Source organism: Littorina saxatilis, linkage group LG1 (assembly GCF_037325665.1).
Source record: "Littorina saxatilis isolate snail1 linkage group LG1, US_GU_Lsax_2.0, whole genome shotgun sequence".
NCBI lineage: Eukaryota > Metazoa > Mollusca > Gastropoda > Littorinimorpha > Littorinidae > Littorina > Littorina saxatilis.
Window position 1 is genome coordinate 26,880,583 of NC_090245.1, and position 23,295 is coordinate 26,903,877.

Sequence of the window (23,295 nt, forward strand, 5' to 3'; positions counted from 1 at the left end):
CAGCACATCAGTCAATATGATTTTTTAAAGAAGAAAAAAATGCAATTAGTTTCCAAACAATTGACGTCACGAATTCCAAAGTCGCTCTCCGTAAGATCGTGTGGTTCGCTTGTAAAATGACGGCGAGGTAATGATCAATCATTACTTTTCAAGTAAAATTTATTATGAAATAAAAGATCTTGAGATAAGGGTTTTATCTGTTTCATAAGTGTTCGTAAATGTAACGTTTTGTTTTGTTAATAATAAACGTTCCAGTTACCTACCAAGAAACATGCATTGGAATCAAAGAGTGTACTAAAGAATGGTAATAAAACAGCTGTTGGTAATCGTCATGAGTTTTCGAAACAAGAAACAACAACCATCATAATAAAACACAATTCATTGACAATTAAAAAATTAAGTAGATGTGCAACGCCAAGGCACTGCATACCCCAGCGAAAGACAAACCTCTCTCTCTCTCTCTCTCTCTCTCTCTCTCTCTCTCTCTCTCTCTCTCTCTCTCTCTCTCTCTCTCTCTCTCTCTCTCTCTCAAACACACACACGCACACACACACACACACACACACCCCAAGTCACACACGCACACATACACACACTCACTCACACGCACTCACACACACACACACACACACACACACACACACACAAATACACACACACACACACCACACACACACACACGAGTACAGACTCATGCACGCGTGCGCACACACAAATACACACACACACACACACCACACACACTCACACACACACGAGTACAGACTCATGCACGCGTGCGCACACACACACAAATACACACACACACACACACACACACACACACACACACACACACACACACACAAACAGTAACACTAACACATGTGCACAAAATGAACACAAACACACACACCGCGCGAGAGAGAAAGACTACAGGGAGGCATGACGTCATGATGCATTAATTGACGTCAAAGACTTTCGACCGTGACGTATTCTTCTTACGCGAGCTTTATCCATAGACTTGGAAACTACGGAATTTCTACCCGTCCAAAGCGGCCTTGGGTGGCGTTTGCTCAAAAAATGGGGGCGCCAATTTTACCCACCGTATTTTTGTTAGTATGGTCCCAATTTTTGGTGAACTTCCATCTCCAACTGTGGCCCATTTTCGGGCACAAAGAATCCTTCTTTATCATGTATTATTCGGTATGCACATTTCTCAAATCGATTACAGTATAGCGTTCACGGGATACCTCCAGCTTCGCTGGGATAAAGAAATGTAAATTTATAGACAAAACGAAACACTCACTGAAGAAACATTCAGAAATGGGTATAACTCCACAATTAAACAGATCGTAGAAAATGATGTTTAGAGCCAATACCTGAAGGTTTGTGACTTCTCTCCCTAGTTTGTATGTAAGTTCCCTCAGTTTGAGAAACATGGGTCCGCAAGGCCCCACGATGTCTTCCGTGTATAGTCTAAATTTGACCTTTGTTTTTTTAATTACTTCTTGCTGAAATTTAATGATCTTTTAGGACATAAGAGCTTTTTAGGTGTCTGAGACATTCTTAAAAGCTCATTAAAAAAATTCCAACTGGTTTAAGAGATATTTGCAATTAAACACCCTTCTGGGTCCACACGGACCCACGACGACCGGCGATGGTTAAAGGGACAGAAATGATGATTTGAACAAGAATTTCCCTTTGACAAAAGTCAAGATTTGCTTCAAGCTCGCAACCTCATGAATCAGTAGCTGACAAAGGGATTAGACCGTTACAATTGAGCACTGAAATATTTTTTCTGGACAAAAGAAAGGAATTCAATGTCGTCACATTGATACTGGCATTTGCAGACAACAAAACTGTAGCCTAAATTTAATCTAAAAAATATACTTCATTTTTTTCATTATTTATTTTAATTTTAATTACTTTATTGTCCCATTGCTGGGAAATTCGGATCGCTTCCTCCCAGAAAAAAGCTAGCAGCAACAGAGTCGCGCTACCCAGGTGTGTGCGTGTTTAGGTGTAATCAGCCACCTGCACTTATGGCAGAATGACCGAGGTCTTTTACGTGCCGTAGTGGCGACACGGGGCGGGAACATGGATACCGTCTCTGAGTCTACACATAAAGTTGACCCGTGTCTTTCCCGGCCCGGATTCGAACCCGTGACCCTCGGGTCACAAGTCCAGTGCTCTACCAACTGAGCTTCCGGGCCTTCAAGTTCATTTTGCTGAAGCCATGAATACATCCAGACATTGTAGTGTTATTTCCGTTGCCAAATATTCTGACGTTTACCTTAAACATCGTCTTGTCGATGAAGTTCCTTTCATTGGTTTGTTCGACAATCAGAGCATCGTCGCCAATGTCTATAAAATTGGGATATATCGCTGAGACTTCGTACGATCTGCAAGACAACAAACACCGTAAAAGCAAGGTCTAAGCCCCTCCCTCTGTACTTCTGAAATCCCGATTTCTTGTTCAGATCTTTTATCCCTGGAAAACATAAAACGACATTGTGTATTTCCTCACTCTTATCGTCGCCATAGACATACGTGGGCCACGGTGACAGGTACGTAAATTAGGTCACACAGGAGTGTCATGGTCTTTAACCACCGCCATTACTGTTTTTTTCTTTATCAACACCACCTATCACCAGCACCATCATCCATCCTTCCTGGTTCTTCTTCTTCTTCTTCTTCAGCGTTCCAGAATTTTCTGGTGACGTGTGAGCTCGTTTGCCCATTTGGGTTCCCCACACTATACTCTGAGAGCATAGTCAGCTTCACTCCGCTTTCGTTGAGTAGGCATGCTGGGTATTTCTGTGTTTCCATAACCCACCGAACTCCGACATGGATTACAGGATCTTTTCCGTGCGCACTTGTTCTTGTGCTTGTGTGTACACACGAAGGGGGTTAAGACACTAGCAGGTCCGCTCATAAGTTGACCTGGGAGATCGGAAAAATCTCCACTCTTAACCCACCAGGCGGCAGCGACCGGGATTCGAACTCACGACCTCCCGATTAGGAGGCCGACGTCTTACCACCACGCCACTGGCACTCGTCCCTTCCTGGTTCAACCACAAGTCACCTCTGGGCAACCGTGTGGCCAGGGCAAAGCAGGCCACACACCATTACTATCCCTATCACCAACACCGATGCATCATCACCACCACCAAACAATTCTGGTTTCATCGCAAGCCACCTTTGGGCGATGACTTAGACAAACGAAAGTAGATCACATAAGATTACTATGTCCTTAAACATCAAAATTACTATCACTATCACCATCACCGATGCATCACCACAAACACCATCCATCATTCCTGGTTCTATCGCGAGCCACATTTCGGCGATGACTTGGCCAATGGAAAGTAAATCGCACATGATTACTAAACTCACCATTACTATCACTTTCAACATCATCAATGCAAACCAACAAACGTCTTCATCACCACCCATCCACCCTTCATATAAAATATCACACGTCACCTTTGGCCCAATGTGCTGCCAATGTAAAGCAGGTTACGCACGAGCTTTATGGCCTTGAGCCAGCGCAAGCGACTTGCAGTGTGGTCCTTCTTTTTGATGAGTGATTGCACCCAGTTCAAGATCTGGATGTTCTCAAACTCTTGAGATGAACTGCACAGACAGCAAACGCTCATGCTGGTATATGCATTTGAAGGAGTGCAGGTGGTGGTGGTGAGGGGGGGGGGGGGGGTTGGCGGGCACTTTTAAGTTCCGTGCACATTGATGGTTAGCCACCGATTACGGCAGACTAAGACTTTGGAAAAGATCGCCCACAAATGAGGTCGTTTCGAAATATTGAACGCAGATTAGCATTTGATGACCGAGTTTCGGTTGATTTTAAGATGGACTTACGTCTCGTCTTGTTATCTCTTCGTCGGCTACTACATGAACAAGTCGAATCAAAATCGGCTGAAAAGCGCCCATATGAAAAACTTTTGTGACTGTCAGGACACTTTCCTTTCCCCTAATAGACGATTTTCGGAAATAACTCCGTCGGCTTTAATTTGGTTGTGGAAGAGTGACCTTTTCTTGCAAAACCTCGTACAAACATTGAGGGGGGGGGGGGGGGGGGGCAATCACTAGCGAGGGTTGTGTGTCAAACACGTGGACGTGACCACGTGTTTCCGACACTCCCGTCGCTCGTGGTTGGCCCTTCCAATGTTTGGCAGAGGTTTTGCAAGAAAAGGTCACTCTCCCACAACAACTACAAACCCGACGGAGTTACTTTCGGAATTCGTCAATTTTTGTAACACATTTTGAGCACATTTCTGTAACACATTTTGAGCACATTTCTGTAACACATTTTGAGCACATTTCTGTTACACATTTTGAACACTTTGTGACATTGCAAATAGTTCTGCAGGCGCTGCGGTGTTTACATATTCACACGTGTTTATTTGGACGTTATACATGTGTTTATCATGTGTGCCATGTCACAAAGTGTTCAAAACTTGTCGCAGAAATGTTGTTCAATTATGTTAAGAGTGTGGCAGTCAAAAGGGTCGGACATAGAGTTACAATTCGATAAAACAATTCAAATATGATAAATATTCCACTCAAATAAGGGCCAAAGTTACGCTCACTTCAGCGCGTGACAGTGTGTGTGTGTGTGTGTGTGTGTGTGTGCGTGCGTGCGTGCGTGCGTGCGTGCATGCACGCGTGCTCTGATGCGTGTTGTTGTTGTGTTGCTGCTTGCATTTTAAATCTGAGGGAAAAGTTGACATACGTTTTTTGATGCTGATTGCTGGGTTGGTTGTTGGCAGCCTCTTCTTTGGACATCCTGCTCCAGCGTCTAGATCTTTTGCGGGAAACATCCAGCGAGGAGCCGTCCGACGACCCCACTGAGGAAGTCTCCGTGACGGCCAGGCGACCAGCACCGAGCGACGTATTGCTGATTGTGTAGGCTCGCCTACTCGTGACGCTTGTGGATTTCGGTCGCTTTGACTTTACATGGGACTGTTGGCACAAATACAGGGGGATCTCTCTGTGTGTGTGTGTGTGTGTGTGTGTGTGTGTGAGAGAGAGAGAGAGAGAGAGAGAGAGAGAGAGAGAGAGAGAGAGAGAGAGAGAGAGAGAGAGAGAGATGGGGAGGATGAAAAAAGAGACAGGCAGACTGAGAGAGAGAGAGAGAGAGAGAGAGAGAGAGAGAGAGAGAGAGAGAGAGAGAGAGAGAGAGAGAGAGAGATTGGATTGGATTGGATTGGATTGTTTACTCATTTAGGCCATATCCCCTTATGAGGGGGGTAAACATATATACAATGACATAATGACATTTGCACACAAATCAAATGAAATAAATCATACACGAACTAAAACATTACATTTCAAATAAAATATATCGTAGGCTTACATGAACTAAGACATAACAACACTACGTAGCCGAAATGCTTTGTACACATAAACTGACAACTTTCGAACAATACCTTCATTCACAGATCCCATAAGCATAGAAAACTTGTGTAAACTTGGGTTTCTATAAAACTTAGCAGGAATAAACTGGCATCGCAAATCACGACACGGGGCAACAAAGCACAAAATGAAACTCATCTTCCTTACGTTCCCTGCACAAGGGGCATAACGACATATCCGCATCGTATCTATTCCGAGGTGGAATAACAGAACCATTTGTGCACGTTAATCGATATAAGAGAGAGAGAGAGAGAGAGAGAGAGAGAGAGAGAGAGAGAGAGAGAGAGAGAGAGAGAGAGAGAGAGAGAGAGAGAGAGAGAGAGAGAGAGAGAGAGAGAGATGGGGAGGAGGAAAAAAGAGACAGGCAGACTGAGAGAGAGAGAGAGAGAGAGAGAGAGAGAGAGAGAGAGAGAGAGAGAGAGAGAGAGAGAGAGAGAGAGAGAGATAGCCACCCATACACCACACCGCGGACACACACACACACACGTACACACACACACACACACACACACACACAGAGCTTAACCTTGATCCGCTGATGGACCTTCTTCCATTTTGTAGTCGCTACGTCCGCTAACATTTTCTTATGTTCCGGTGCTTTGTTTGCGAGACTTCCATCCTCACTGTCGCCCAGAAGCTCGGACAACTGTGCAGACTTGGACGATCTCATATCCGTTGGTTTGATTTTGCGCTGTCTGCGCGTTGGAGAAATGACTATTAGCGGATTGTATTGCCACTGCAGCATATTATGTATCAAAGACAATTTTACCTAAATCTGAAAAAGCAAGGTCTTTGATGGATGTCCTTAAAGTTTAATTTTAAAGGACATATTCCTGTGTATCAACGAACAGGATGCGCTACTGATGACCTGTACCATGACTGGAAACAAGATCATGCTCAAAAACATACATTCCTCAAGTTGAGGTAATAAAGTATTATTGTATTGTATTGTATTGTATTTTATGTAAGACGGTGGTCACAACAAAACTGTACCTGTTCATTCGGTGATTTATTCCTTGCTATGTCGGAATCATGCACACGATGTAAATGTTCACCTGCAGCACCACAAATCAACTCGAATGCAGTGCTTGTTTCTATGTATGCATTGGATGTTACTCGAAGTGTTGTTGTCCGTGTTGAAAGTTTGGTATGTCAGGTGTGTTGTCGAATTTGTCCAGCATGCAAGTTGACATGTTTGTGTTTGATTTGCATCGAATGTACAGTCTTGTATGAAATGGAAATTATATTTGAAGATGGCTATGTGTGAATTATTAAATATTGTTACTTTTAATGTAAATGGTTTAGGAGATTTTAGAAAGAAAAAAGATGTTTTTGATTTGTTGAGAAAAAGCAAGGGTAATGTATTTCTACTACAGGAAACGCACTGGAAAATTGAACAAGAAAATATGATCAGATCACAATGGGGGTTTGAATGTATTGTGGCAGGAAATAGTACTGCAAGCAGAGGAGTTGCTGTGTTATTTAAAAATAATTTTGAATATAAACTTCATAATGTTGTGAGAGATCCAGAGGGGCGATATATACTGTTCAAAAAAAGAAACGCATAGTTGCTACTTGCCAAATTTGTTTTATTTTTCGAAAAAATTAACAGAAAATCCAATATTTAGATTATTTGTTTGAAATTTGGTATGGACACAGTTGAATGCACACACAGTTCATTTGCATCTTCAAATCAATCAGTCAATCAATACGATTGGGTGCCGAGGCTGTCAAGTCAGTAGGGGGTGTGACTGCCTTGAGCAGCAACAACTGCCCGGCACCTTCTGGGCATGGACTGGATCAGATGCCGGATATCTTGCTGTGGGATGGTGTCCCACTCCTCCTGAAGTGCCTGCAATAGATCGCGGTGATTTGCCGGCGCTTCTTCTCGCCTGCGCACACGTCTCTCCAATTCATCCCAGAGGTGTTCTATCGGGTTCATGTCTGGCGACATGGATGGCCAGGGAAGCACCTGGACATGGTGGTCGGTGAGGAACTGGGTGGTGAGTCGTGCTGTGTGCGGGCGAGCGTTGTCCTGCTGGAATATGGCATCCTGGTCAGCCAGAAGAGGAAGGGCGTGTGGGCGCAGAATTTCCTCCACGTATCGCTGGGCAGTTATGCGCCCTTGGACGTGCACCAGGGTGCTCCTTCCAGCGGTATTGATCGCCCCCCACACCATGACGCCTCCACCACCATGAACGGGTGCCTCATCCACACAGTTGGGCGCGTAACGTTCGTTTACTCTCCGGTAGACCCTCCTCCGACCATCATGTCGCTGGAGCAGGAAGTAGGACTCGTCGCTGAACCACACGTGTCTCCAGTGATTCCGGACGGTCCAGCGAAGGTGCTGGTTGCCCCACTGCACTCGGTTCTGGCGATGGCGGCGGGTGAGGACAGCTCCTCTGTGAGGTCTGCGAGCTCTCAAACCAGCTTCATGCAGGCGGTTCCGCACGGTCTGGTCCGATAATCGGTGTGGCCCGGGGAGAGCCTGGACAGAAGATGAGGCCGACAGGAAACGATTCCGGAGGTGGCGGAGCCGTATGAAGCGGTCGTGAGCAGCAGTTGTCGCCCTTGGTCTTCCCGCTCGTGGCAAGTCAGCAACGGAGCCAGTGGCTTGAAACCTGACCCACAGTCTACTGATGGTGCTCTGGGACACGTGGAAGTGCCTGGCGATTGCACTTTGACTTTGGCCTGCTTGTAAACGACCCAATGCAATTTGGCGGTCTTCTCTGCTCAATCGGGCCATCTTTCGTCGCTGAATTGTCGTCTGATTTCTTTGTGGCGAACAATCCGCTTTTATGGGTTTTGGAAGACATGGTGAGAGCTCAATATTCCCCGAGTTTCACGAGATTACACTGAAGCATGACGAGTGGTCATGCCAAATGAGCAATTTTGACATTGTAGCCACTGATAACGCATGCGTCACGTGCAGAGCTCACTTGTGGCAATGGACGAAAGGTCGACGACCAGATAAATATTTTCTGCAGTTTGGTGGATATCCTTGTAGCCATATAACTAAATTAACCAAATATTACAAGCTATGCGTTTCTTTTTTTGAACAGTATATTTTGATTGATATGGAAATGTTGAATAAACGATTTACTCTGGGGAATGTATATGGCCCAAGCACTGGTGACCACCCTGAGTTTTTTGAAAACCTGATGGATAATATTGTTTCATTTGATAATGACTGTATTGTGATTGGAGGGGACTGGAACATTGCAATTGATCCTAAGATTGATTCTAATCATCCTTCAAAAGTGTATAAAATGAGAAGTAGGAAAAAGATGTTAGATATGATGGAACAGTTGAATCTTGTAGATATTTATAGAAATCTGCACACCAGTTTAAGAAAATATACCTGGCGAAGATTTAATGGTGTACAAAGAAGTAGACTGGATTATTTTTTAACATCTGAACAATTGGGATTAATTGTTAATGGTGTTGATATTATGCCCAGTTATAATTCGGATCATTCACCTGTATCTTTATGTTTTAATACTGACATTGTAAAAAGACACCGACCACTATGGAAGTTTAATAACTCACTATTAAAAGATATAACATTTGTTGGATTAGTTAAGCAAGTAATATTAGATTTGAAAATACAATATGCTGTACCTGTTTATGACAGAAATAATATACATTTGATTGAGGATGAAGATTTGGTGTTGATGATTAATGAACAATTATTTTTTTAAATGATTTTGCTGGAGATAAGAGGTAAATGTATCTCCTACGCCTCACATAAAAAAAAGAGAAAGTGATAGGAAAGAAAGAGAAATCCTTGCTGAGATTGTATGTTTGGAGAATCAGGTGAATGAAAGTAATGTACAGTTGTTAGAACAGAAGAAGCGAGATTTGTGTGAAGTGCGGCAGAAGCGAGTTGATGGTATTATTGTGAGATCACGTGCCAGGTGGATTTGTGATGGTGAGAAGAATACCAATTATTTTTGTAACCTGGAAAAAAGGAATTATGTGCAGAAAGCAATGTGTTTTGTACAGACTGAGAACGGGGTTATACATGATAGTGACCTTATATGTAATGAGGTCAAGTGTTTTTATGAAGAATTGTATTCCACAAGAGACACAAATTTGGTAAATGAATCGATTGATGAAAACTTAGAACACCCAGCACTTTCCAATGAAGAAAGAGATTGTTTGGAAGGGAAAATTACCATGCAAGAAATGATGGCAGTTATAAAACGGTTAAATAACGACAAAAGTCCTGGTTCAGATGGGTATACAGCTGAGTTTTTTAAGTTCTTTTTTAAAGATCTCTGTTCCTTTCTCTTGAGATCCCTGAATTGTAGCTTTGAAAAGGGAGAGATGTCTATCACCCAGAGACAGGGAGTTATTACCTGTATACCAAAGGATGGAAAGGATAAATGTTTTTTGAAAAATTGGCGACCCATTACACTGTTAAATGTAGTTTGTAAGATTGCTTCATCCTGTATTGCTGAACGGTTAAAGTCTGTGTTACCAAACTTGATCCATGAAGATCAGACAGGCTTTATTAAAGGAAGGTACATTGGCCAAAACATAAGGTTATTATATGATACTCTATTTTATGTGAATAAGCACAACATACGTGGCCTCTTAATGTGCATTGACTTTGAAAAAGCTTTCGACAGCGTTTCTTGGTCCTTCATTGATAAATGTTTGTGCAAATTCAACTTCGGTGATGACATTAAAAGATGGATTTTCACTTTTTATAATAATATTAGATCATGTGTTTCTGTGAATGGTAAATATTCCAGTTGGTTTGATGTACAAAGAGGTACCAGACAAGGAGATCCATTGTCACCTTATTTATATCTAATATGTGCCGAAATTCTGTCCATTATGATCCGCCAGAGTACAGAGATAAAAGGTATAAAGGTGACAGATAATGAAATATTAATATCCCAGTTTGCAGATGACACCGCCCTGTTTCTGGATGGTTCAAAACAATCATTTTGTGCATGTATGAACGTTTTGAAGCAATTTGCCTCTATATCCGGTCTGAAAATGAACTATGAGAAAACTACGGCAGTCTGGATAGGCTCACATACAAATTGTAATATTAAATTTATGCCGGAACTTATGCTCAGTTGGAACCCTGTAACATTTAAAGTTCTTGGCATTGTTTTTTCAGTCAACTTAGATGACATTATACCCCTTAATTATGAACATAAATTGGTAGAAATTGAGAATTTGTTCAGGTCCTGGTCCAGAAGAAATTTAACACCCTTTGGAAAAATAACAGTTATTAAGAGTTTGGCGCTGTCTAAGTTAACTCATCTGTTTATGAGTTTACCAGACCCTGATGATAAGTTTTTGTTTGATTTGAATAGGTTATTTTTTTCATTTCTATGGAATGGTAAGAAAGATAGAATAAAGAGAACAACAGCATATCAGTCGTTTGAAGAGGGGGGCTTAAAATGGTGGATTTGAAATGCTTTTTGTCAGCTCTGAAGATATCATGGTTACAGCGAGTCCTTTGTAGTGAAGGAAAAGTAACTAAACTTCTAAAAGCTCTGTGTCCACTTGTACATAACATTCACAAGCGAGGAGGTGAGTTTGGAAACATATTGATGCAAAGAGTTCAGAATCCTTTCTGGAGAGATGTTTTCAAACATTATAAACATTTTGCACGCAAATGTGTCCCCATCTCCTTGAGTGATTTTGCTTCAGAGCGTCTGTATTATAATGTACATATTTGCATAGATAAAAAGGTTATTTTTAACAGGAATTGGATGGAAAACGGCATTATTACAGTCGGTCACTTGATGAGAGCCGATGGGTTTTTGTCATATAACGATTTTAAATTGAAACATCCAAATTTACAACTGAATTTTGTTTTTTTCGAGGGTGTTATGCGCTCAGTTAAGAATTTTCATAAAAGACTAAAGTTAGATGCAGTTTTAAACAATGTTTTTCATATTGGTGATGATGTTGTATGGAAACAAATAGCTAAAGGTGGAGTAAAACATATATATACCCATCTTGTGAAAAATGATGGCAATCTACAGTGCATGGAAAAATGGGCTAATTTATTGAATTTTGATGTAAATGTTGGAAAGGTATTTCTGACAATAAGGCGAACTACACAAGACACATACCTAAGGTGGTTCCAATATAGAATACTACATAGAATTTTTCCCACTCAACGCCTGTTATTTTTGATGAAAATTTCTGACACATCACTATGTAGCTTTTGTACACAGGAAGAGGAAACCTTAGAACATTTGTTTTGGGAGTGCACAAGAGTTAAGCTTTATTGGTCTGATTTCACAGAATGGTTATGTCAAAATTTCACACATTGCAGTAATTTGAATTTGTCAAAAGAGCTTACTTCTTGATAAGCGTAGTAATGGGGCAGGGGCGGACGAGGGGGGGGTTTCTGGGGTTTCCGGAAACCCCCCCCCCAGCCAAAAAATAAAAATATTTTTGTGTGTTTTTTTGGGTTGAGTTTCAATTTTGTGGGTATTAATCAGTGACAAAATCTGCTGCCTGGAACTGGTAATGATCATCCTCAGAATGCACCAGCTTGCACCATTTTGCATCCTTTTTTTCAAAATTTTCCGGGGGGGCATGCCCCCGGACCCCCCTAGCAAGCTAGGCGCTTCGCGCCGTCGGCTCGGCGCTTCGCGCCTTCACACCCATATCTTCACAATATACTTTTGGAAACCCCCCCCATAAAATGAACTGATCCGCCCCTGTGGGGGTACACAGAAAACAACAACAACGAGACATCGACAACCGAAAACGCTGTAAAAGTAGATTCTATTCAAGCAATCGAAGACAAATTTCGTTTTAACAGTTAAGTGTAAATGCAGTCATGGAAAACGTATGATGCCATGAACGTAACATTTCCATGAAACCGTATTCCTAAAAAATCTAGCTGAGTAGCTTTGCCTGCCAAACACCTTACAACAGGGAATCTTCTTGTCCTAAAGGCTAATAGTAACATTTTGCCTCTTAAGGACTGGACATATTTAATATGATAACGAGTGAGAAAAAAAACTGAAGAAAAATCTAGCCCGAATATGACTCACACCTGCAAACCTACCTTACAGTGAGGTAAAACATACGATAAAAACGAAACACCTCGTTCCAGATTTGGCATTTTATAGAAGGAACTATAGTACATGCCTGTTGCGATTAGCATTGCGCTTGTTTGCAAAACTTTTGTGTGTGCAAATGTTACATTCAAATGACGGGCGCAGTGGCGTGGTGGTAAGACGTCGGCCTCCGAATCGGGAGGTCGTGAGTTCGAATCCCGGTCGCTGCCGCCTGGTGGGTTAAAAGTGGAGATTTTTCCGATCTCCCAGGTCAACTTATGTGCAGACCGGCTAGTGACTTAACCCCCTTCGTGTGTACACGCAAGCACAAGACCAAGTGCGCACGGAAAAGATCCTGTAATCCATGTCAGAGTTTGGTGGGTTATGGAAACACGAAAATACCCAGCATGCCTACTCAACGAAAGCGGAGTGAAGCTGACTATGCTCTCAGAGTATAGTGTGGGGAACCCAAATGGGCAAAACGAGCTCACACGTCACCAGACAATTCTTGAACGCTAAAGAAGAAGAAGTTATACATTCAAATGGTTTGATCATGATGTGTATGCATCCTGAACTCAGGTCAAAATGAGTTCGGCTCATTCTCTCCCTGACCGGACGCTATAGTCCTACGCGAATCTATCAAAACAAAAATACAGAGTTATCTCCCAAATGGTTTTCGCAAGCACTGATCTAAATTTGAGATCAGTGTTCGCGAGACGAAAATGATTGCACATTGGCCGACTTCAGAATACAGAATACAGAATACAGTATTTATTGAGCCAAGTGACATTAAAAAAAACATTTAAAGCACAAGGAATTTAGCGTAGTGTTGGTAAAATCACGCACACACACACACCCATACACACACTGACACACACACACACACGCCCACACAATCACTGACATACACACCAACACACACACGCCCACACTACAGCAGTCACGATCACACCATCACACGCAGGGCAGACATGAGGTAAAACAAATGACAATCATCTATTAAAAGAAAAGGTACAAAGAGTGGTCTAAGATGCTGGAGGAAGGGTCTACACAGAATACAATTTTATAATCTAATGCATAGTTAGAACTAGCCCATCCCCTCCACCCACCCACTCATGAATGACTCACCTTCGACAGTGATCTCCGTTCTGTTCTTCACAGTTATGATAAAGACATCGTTCTATGGTCAAAACAAGTCGAAATTTTGGGACTGCTGCCGGAAGGAGACCGTAATATAATTATGGTTTCATCACTGTCAACAGAAAAAATCGTCTGCTCCAGTGAGCGCCGGTGATTATCACGTGACACTTTTGTGATATTTAGAGTTGTTTGCACAGTAAATACAGCCGCGAAAAATAGCTCGCTTGAAACTGTCTGACATATCAATTCCTTTGTAATTTAAAAATTACAAAACACCATGAAAAATCATTATCGACGATCGCGAATCTATCTTTATATCAATAATACATTGTAAAAAGCTCTAAATATGTAGAAACTCAAGGCATCCTCTCAGGGAGAGAATGAGCCGAACTCATTTTGACCTGAGTTCAGGATGGATGTGTATGTTGATGTGCGAGTGAAGCTCGCCTCTTTATCCAACTTCTTGTGGCACAAAGGACAGGAAAAATAAGTATGACCACCATTGACAACCTTGCAGTACCTCATGAGAGAACACTTATGCCGGTACCCTCTCCCACAATGATGACAAAACAAACTTTACAGGCTTAGGTGAATATTACACGGAAGTCTGCTGCTCGTCATCAATGGAAACACTTACACAACAAAAAAAAGTCAATAGATTCCGCTGAAACATCCATCGTCATTGAAGTTACAACAAACAAGAAAAGCAAATGTTTATATACGACTCGCCTTCGTCATGTCCGATTACAGTGGAACCCCCTTTTAAGATCCTCAATAAGAAGACTCCCTCCCCTTTATGACCCCTCCCCCCCCCCCCCCCCAAAAAAAAAAGAAGCTGTTCTATTACAATGTTCAAGAGAACGACCGGTCACGTCCCACTTATTGACACAAACTTGATCCTAATATGACCTGCATCAATCCATTTAGTTATTCAACCCTGAGAATATCCCACATGTATGCAAACTTGCACAAACCCCGAGCCTCTTCGCACCACCATCATTAACAGCTATTGTGTTTTCAGCGTAGCAATAGGGTCCGATATTTAGACGAGACAAGTATAATGCCGACGAGTCGAAGACGAGTCGCATTATACTTGTTCGAGTCTAAATATCGGACCCTATTGCTACGCTGAAAACACAATAGCGATTATATAGCTGTTCTGACCTTGATTTGTTGTTCCAAACTTACAAAATGACAGTTTTTGCGTCGATGCGTTGATCTCAGGTTTTGATAGCAGACGCGGCCGTTTCTTATGCGCATTAGTTTTGCGCAGGCGCCACACTGACTTTGGAAAAAAACTCGATTTGACAACACAGCTGTTAAACAGCTTTTCCCCGAGTACGCTAGTACTAGGGCTCAGCAGACTTTAATTGTGTGTCTGTCTGTCTGTCTGTCTGTCTGTCTGTCTTTCTCCACTTAACAGCTTATTGCTGGGAAACTACTGGGCGCAGTTCGTTCAAAAGTTGATACACTAACTCGATAATAGGTCCGATTGATCGTATTAAAACTTCATAATGTTACCTGGGACCTAAATGCGAAATAAACCACAAAAACGACTTGGCCGAAGGAGGAGTTCACACCGGCGGGGCAACACGCAGCCATTGACCTGATAGAACAGCCGAACGCGTCACACAAAAATACGTCATGACAAAGTTACACGCAAAGCGAAAGAGACTTTGACGTCATTTACTTTTGTTCGGAATTTTCCGTCTGTTCCGAGCTTGTCAGTGAAGACCTGACGTGAGTAAGCTTACCCAAAACGTCTTTGTTCTCTATTCTCATTGCAGCTGTGAAATAAGTATAAGTTACAGCATAGATGTGTATATCTATGGTTACAGCTCCGTCCATCCATGGTATCGCCTGATATTTTGTCGAGACTGGGTCAATGAATATGATGACGTCACTCGAGGCTCTGCCGAGACGTCATTATATTCTTTCACCCCGTCGAGACAAAATATCACGCGATACCATGGATGGACGGAGCTGTAACGTATATATGGCATGATCAAAGTAAAGAGAATTTGTCATGGGATGTGGAAACAAATCATTGGAAATTCACCATGGGCAATCAACCCAAGCCTAGAAGTTGTAGAACTATATTTTGTTTCAGTCTTGGCAAGGCCAGTTTTGTCAAGTTCCGGAAAAGACATCATGAATTCATTCACCCTGCCGAGACGAAAAAAACAATTCCATGGATGAAAACGTATTTCTATAATCTTATATCCCGTGACGCATCAAAGCTAAATTTTGTTTTGAAATGTCTTCACAACGTACAGATAACTTATAACGACATAATCGCCATCACAAGACAGGAAAAACGCACACTTTGTTTTTCGTCTGCTACAAATCTAGTCTTTTTGGTTGACGGTCGGAGAGAATAAAGCTTCAATCGTACCTTCATCAACAGGAATAAATGCTCAATCCGCTGTCAGTTCGCAACTGAACCTTGGTTTTTTTCTTTAACTTTTTGGTTAAAATCTAAACAACGAAGTGACTGTGGTAAGATGAACAAAGTTAAAAAAACAAAGGAATACTGTACTCACCAATACAACAACGAGACAAGACGGTACGAATTTTCGCTTATGGAAGCTTCATCAGGAAAAACAAGAACACAAAAGACAACAAAAAGCAGACGCAACACGGAACGAACAAGGTTTGAAAGAAAATGGAGGGGAAACACGCAAAAAAGGGAAGGAACTCTAGGAACGGAAATGAATGAAAGGGGAGAGAAGTGGTTGGATGAAGTCATGGGCTCAGGCATACTAGACTAAAAGTGATACACATTCATAAAAGGGGGGAGGGGGGGGGAGACAGGAAAAAAAAAAGGGGGGGGGAGGGGGGGAACAAACGTACGCACGCACACGCACACATACACACACAACCAAACACATGAATACACACCTAAACACACACACACACACACATTCACACACAAACACACACACACACGTACCGTAAATCCACAGTATGTTTGGGGAATACAAGTACATCACATTTTCGCATTCAAACCGTCAGGTGTGGATGTGCCCAGGGATAATATGAAATCGGACTCTACTTGTTTTCTGTCTGTGGAGGTGCTGTACATTTGCCAGACACCTTTCACACGCGGCGATGCCGAATATCTGCCAGATGTTCGGTGAAGCGGGCAGAGAGGGTTCTTTCGGTCTCACCAATGTAGAGTACTTTGGGGCATTTGAGACAGGATATGGCATAGATGAGATTGCGGCTGGTGCAAGAGAACGTGCGTTTAATGTTGAAATCTTTTTGGGGGCCGGTCAGAGTGGTAGAATGGCAAATGTGGGGGCAGGTGTGGCAACGAGGGTTCTGGCATGCGTGTGTGCCGGGTTGTAGGGGAAATGGCGAACGAAGAGAGGATCGAACCAGGGAGTCTCGAAGGTTGCAGTCCCGTCGGGAGGCCAACAAGGGTGGCAGGCTGAACGTTTCACCAACAGAGGGGCTAGACTTAAGGATGAACCAATTGATCCATTTTCCTTGTTTTTATCAACGTTTGTCGGACCCCCCAAGGAGGTTGAACGCTTCGTGTCTTCAACTAAACGCTTCGCGTCGTCAAATTGTCCCTAAAAGAAATTTGGAAACTCCCCCTTAAAAATGATGTGATCCGCCCCTGCACACACACAAACACACACAAATAGAGAAGTAATAAATGGATACAGTTTTTCTTTATTTAAATTACAATCAGATGTGGTCGTAGAACAGGCACTGTAAACAAAACCAAGCATGATATACCACTTGTGTGATGTTTCGGTCAATATCTTTATTTTCCTTTCAGAAATACATTGGCGTTTTGAATGTCAAGGTAAGTGATACAAATGCTGCAGCGGGCTATCAAGAACGCGAAGGCAAACAAGGTAAATACCTACTTCTGACATTAGTTTACTTATTAACTCTTTCTATACTGGCCATTATCTCCCGTCTCTCCCCAGAAACTGGCCATTTGCATGGGTTTGCAAAAAAATTCTCAAAAATAAACAAAACAAGATGCAGCCTTCAAACTCATAGGTTTTATTGTGAATATATTGCTAAAACATATGCCAAAGTTTGGTTTCATTGTTGTGAAAAAAAAATTTATGATGTCCAGAATTTATGGGTATATTTTACGCAATACGAAAAAGGGGGTATGTATTTTGACTTAGAAGCATTTTTTCTTATGAAGGCTCTGTTTGCAACAAAACTGTTTCTGTTTACTTGTATGAAGATTGTGCTAACACAAAAACATAACAAATACCAACTGATTTTCCATTTGGTGGTCATGTATAGCTCAGTTGGTAGCGCGCTGGATTTGTATTCAGTTGGCCGCTGTCAGCGTGAGTTCGATCCCAGGTTCGGCGGAAATTTATTTCAGAGTCAACTTTGTGTGCAGACTCTCTTCGGTGTCCGAACCCTCCCCCCGTGTACACTACATTGGGTGTGCACGTTAAAGATCCCACGATTGACAAAAGGGTCTTTCCTGGCAAAATTGCTTAGGCACAGTTAATAATTGTCTACCTATACCCGTGTGACTTGGAATAATAGGCCGTGAAAGGTAAATATGCGCCGAAATGGCTGCAATCTACTGGCCGTATAAAATGTCATCTCACACGGCATCACTGCAGAGCGCCTAGAACTGTACCCACGGAATATGCGCGATATAAGCGTCATTGATTGATTGATTGATTGATGTAAGCATTGTGAACATGTCCGAAAAATCTGATCACACACCATGTGGTCGACATGCAGACCTGAACGGCCAGTGTATGGTGGCAGAGTTGGAAAATAGGAAAAGTCTTGATGCCAATCCTTCATCAAAAACCGAAGAAAATCGTCATTGTAATAAGTTTGCTTTATTCTAAATCAAACGACTAGGATAGATGACAGACACAACGACAAACACATTCAATTCTATGTAAAACATACACAATGCGCACGTTAACAAGCTGGCCATAACAATGTGCCCATCGTGCATGAAGTGTGGCTTTGATCGGATCAGTAGCCGTGCTTTGTATGCGATGCTAAACATGAAATTTTGTTAAAGCGACGATTTAGCAATGTTGTTGTTGCTGCTGCTGCTGTCTGTTCTTGTCACGACATCTCGCCATATAACAGTTTTTTCCCTCCTGATTCTGAGAAGAAGCTGTTTAATTGTGATATCAGGCCCAGGAACCCCTGATTTTCACTTGGAGCATTCTCAAAGAAACTTAGCGTATGTTAAGAAAAATGAGTGTACTCCACACTTTGTCTTTTGTTGTTCGTTGTCGTTGCATGTCTACCGTTCCACAGCCACCTACTATAAGTGCAAGTGTTAAATGACGTATTTCCACAAAAGACTGCTTGCAGAGAATCATGTGATGCCAATGACAGGTAAGGACATGTGGTAATACATACTACGTTTTGGAACCAGGGAAAATGCAGCACAAATTATTTATCAACCAAATTGATTGACTTGTGCAAAAGTTTTCTTTGATCCATAAAAGGTCTTTTGCCAGAAAAATTGCTCTGAACATCAAGTACCCTGCAAGTTGTCACACATTTACATTATTGAAATAAAAAGAAAACACACCAGTAACCAGGTTAGGTACGTTAATATCTATAATCAATATCTCGGCACGTTACTGCCTTCTTCGGGATGGTAAGCTGAACATTATTGAACAAAATAATCGGTTTAGACTGTATACTTTGATTCCTGAACGAAGAAGCAGAGGTACTGCATACAACTAGGACTGTAATATCAGCTTTTGCCTGAAACACACACACATACACTTATAAAATTAATGCAATGTCATTGTATGAAGCCAGAACAATCACTAACTTACATAGTTGGTCACACAATTACCCATCACTGAACAATAAATCGAAGTCGGGTGGATTCAATGACTAAAGCAGTAAAGGCTTTGAAAAAACCCTCATCACAAAACACCCCCCCCCCCCCCCCCAAAAAAAAAAATTTAAAAAAATAAAATAAAATAAATGAAATAAAATAGGTTGTGTATATAGCGCAGTAAACACCATGCAGGTACAAGCGAAGATTTGACAGAGATTATCCTGGTTTTATATAGCACACATTTTCTAGTTTTAGTCTCTCTCTCTCTCTCTCTCTCTCTCTCTCTCTCTCTCTCTCTCTCTCTCTCTCTCTCTCTCTCTCTCTCTCTCTCTCTCTCTCTCTCTCTCTCTCTCTCTGGAAAGTAATTTATTGACCTGTGGGTTATTTGCGTTTATACACATTGGTGATTCGTAAACTATGTTGATAGAGATTGTCAAACAATATTATATGGGGTGTCTTAAAAAAAATGTATATCAACAAAATCTGTCATTATTATCAGGCACACGGTTTTAACAAAGCTATGTCACGGAATGCAACGTAAGTGGCTTAAAAAGTCGTGTTTTTGTGTGTGCAGGATATTCGCTAGGACAGGACCTCAAGCTGAACCAGCACAACAGCGATGCATTCTTCCATGGCTTCCACAAAAGTCTTTCACCTATAGCGGGCATTGCATACAGATAGTCCAAAGAGGGTTAGGGTTACCCTAACCCTCCTTTTTAAAAATTCTTTAGACCAATTATCCCTCTGTTCCCATGTTAAACATGGAATAATTCTGGACAAATGCGAGGACGTTAGCTTTTTTTAATTTTATTTTTTTTATCATTTTACTTATCATTAAAACTTGTTTAGATTTCGATTCGTAAACCATTTACAGTAATCCTTTGTTTTTTTTAACTTTGTTCATCTTACCACAGTCATTTCGTTGTTTAGATTTATCATTAAATTTGTTACCATTATGCAGGAAAAATGTAGAATAAAACCAGGAGAGCTTTCGGTAGAAGATATTTCCTGTGTCAAAAGTTAATGCTTATTCTGATTGATGGGTGCTCCAAACTAAGTTATTTTGACTGCCTTATTCGAATTCATTTCCAAGACAGGGCTGAGAAGTGGAGAAGCTTAGGAGAGTATCGTAAAAATTGTCTGGGTGTTTATGCAAAACTTTCGAATATGTCAGATTTTACTTTAGAGATTTTAAATACTGTTAACTGACAGAAATGCTATAACTTCTACACCAATTGACTGGATAACTTCATATTCAGCATACTTAAACTTGATTTTATGCATGTGCAGTTCACAAAGTGGCAAATTTGCAGGTTAAATTATCTAACTTTTGCATCACCAATGACACCAACGCTTTCGTGTCTGAGGATTGCCCTGAACCTAGCTGTAACTGCATGCTTTCTTCAGGTCATCGATAGCCTGGGGGTTGAAGGGGATGTTTTTACATACTCAGACATTCAAAATAATCAAAAAGGTAAAAGCCTGAAGGGTTTAAATTGGGTAAAAATGGCTACCGCTCAATGTCAAAACTCGTTCTGTTTAGTCGACCCCCGAATTTGGAGAACAAAAATTAAAATTGCACAAAAGTCAGACCATTCAATTTACAAAATTGCCACTTACTGGAAAGGCAGAACATAAACTGAAGTTAATGAATACCATATATAAAATAATTGGTTCAACAGATGCAGAAGTAATTTGCATGGTTGTGGGTGTCCTTTTTAGGGGGGTCAACCCTGTAGAAGAGACGATTTTCTTTAATTATCAATCCGTAATATATTGTTTGTTATGCATACAAGATTAACATTGACAAATACTTCAAGACTCCTCATTGATCTTAAGAAATGTTGTGGTTTTTTTTTGTTACTGACTGATTCACTTTCTATTCACTTTACTCTACATAAGTCACGACAAGAAAAGCAAGGGAGGTAATTTCTTCGGAAGAGGTAATTCTCTCCCCTCAGAACGATTGTTGTAGTTTGTTTGATTTTGTTCCCTTCTAATAAGTATTATTTAAAATAGATCTTTACATCTTGATGTGAAAGGCGCAGTACCCCCCTCCCCCCAGGATGTTAAATTCTAGGTTGTGTCCATATAAAATCCTGATCCTAGTCAAGATCCGAGTTGGTTTTTCATGCAACTGTGCCTCTTTATGCCACTCAATTAGACATACTTTGTAATCCATAATTGCACGAAACTAAGTACAGGAAATACGTTGTTGTCGTGTTTTTAATATTACATAATGAAATAAAAAATGTCCCAACTGGTTTCGTGTTGGGCTTTCTCTCTCTGTCTGAATCTCATAATTACTTCCTTCTGAGGCCTGAAATGTGTTGCAGGCATTGTTCAGCTTACATTTATTGTTACAATTTTTGTGGATATGTTATTAAGTGTGTCTGTGTTTCTATCATTCGTTATCAGTGTGGTTAAAAAAAAAAGCACACGTCAAAGTAATTTACCCTTCATCATTATCAAAACATGCAGATACAGGTAATACATATTTGTGATACTTTAAACAAATACAATGTTTGTTTGTTGCGTCTTTTCTTTTTTTCAGAGCAAACACACATCGTATTTGTTCAAACGTGTATATTCTGCACTTTCTAATACCCTGCATGTATCTCCAAATCAAGAATAATGAAAAGTCGTCTAATAGCCCTGCAGCACTCACACGAACATGATAGAAGCTTGCATGCATGTGTTCTGCGCGAACTTAGAATCCGGTTTCATTCTAGAATGGACCGGGTCCAGGTTGGAATTCTAACCCTGCGCAAGTACAGGGGTGCCATTCTAGAATGAAACCCTTGTTGCTGGTCCATTCTAGAATCGGCCGTGCGCAAGGTTGGAATTTGGGTCCAAGTTGGAATAGTCATTTCAGTTAGACTATCACTCAACCAAAGCCACAAATGTGGATTTTCTGTTTGTTTTTGTTTTTTGTGTGTTTGGTTGGGTTTTTTTTCTCGGGTTTTTTACACTTTACTCAAAGACATCGTGAATTGGGATTGTGATGTTCTGAAAGTGATTACGATTTTGAGAGACACTCAGCACTGATCGCTACGAACGGAAATTTCCGGACTGACAGTGTTTTGCCAATCTCGCTTGTAACTTTTAATCTTATTCATATACATGAAGTTGGTCTTCTGAATTGTGAAGATATAATGTCAATTTTTTTTTAAACCTGTGACAACAGCTCTATAACTCACTCTGTCCTTCTGTTGGTCTGTCTGTCGGTTAGTCGGTCTGACCGTCTGTCTGTCTGTCTGTCAAAAAAATTGTCAAAAAAACGGACATTTCCGAGAGGGAGACAGCGCTGACATTGCAATCGGCCGCAACCGGCTCTCATCACAAAAACAACTGCCCTGCAAACAATACCGCCCTGGTAGTCCCCCTTGCTATGGTCTGCCTTTGTTTATTGCGTATTGCGTACTCAGGAGTGTCAACTTTCTTGACATGACATGACATCGCAAGATCGCCAAAGGATTTTTTTCAGGGGTAGACAAATCAGCCCCATTTTATCAAAGGGAAGGTGCAGGTGGAGATAATTCAAGGGAAGACAACTCTGTCTTACCTACAAACATTACGGCCCCCTTTATTCAAGGGTTTCATTCTAGAATGGCACCCCTGTACTTGCGCAGGGTTAGAATTCCAACCTGGACCCGGTCCATTCTAGAATGAAACCGGATTCTAAGTTCGCGCAGAACACATGCACCCAGGCTCGCTGTCTTCGGCTAAAAGAGCTTACCGTTGGATCTTCGCTCAGACAAATGTAGCTGTCTTGTCCACTTGCTCCTGTCGCATAGATCTGCAATGTGCAACATCATCTTTGATTAATAAGTCTGAGGCACAGACAAACACACACGCGCGAACATTTGCGAGAGA

General features: G+C 41.5%; 1 protein-coding gene and 1 long non-coding RNA gene across 2 annotated transcripts in view; one reads left to right on the forward strand and one right to left on the reverse strand.

Annotated features, from left to right (window-relative positions):
* Positions 1–23,295, reverse strand: part of LOC138970663 (uncharacterized) — a 57,414-nt gene that overhangs the window by 21,622 nt on the left and 12,497 nt on the right. The window contains exons 3-6 of the mRNA XM_070343165.1: positions 5,942–6,110; positions 4,733–4,962; positions 3,469–3,618; positions 2,276–2,384 (exon numbers count right to left, since the gene is read on the reverse strand). Of these exons, the coding sequence (XP_070199266.1) occupies positions 2,276–2,384; positions 3,469–3,618; positions 4,733–4,962; positions 5,942–6,110 (658 nt within the window). The remainder of the gene's footprint in view (positions 1–2,275; positions 2,385–3,468; positions 3,619–4,732; positions 4,963–5,941; positions 6,111–23,295) is intronic.
* LOC138965773 (uncharacterized) lies at positions 17,129–21,682 on the forward strand. Its single transcript, XR_011455527.1, has 2 exons — positions 17,129–17,470; positions 19,994–21,682. It is a non-coding gene; the product is annotated as an uncharacterized lncRNA (long non-coding RNA).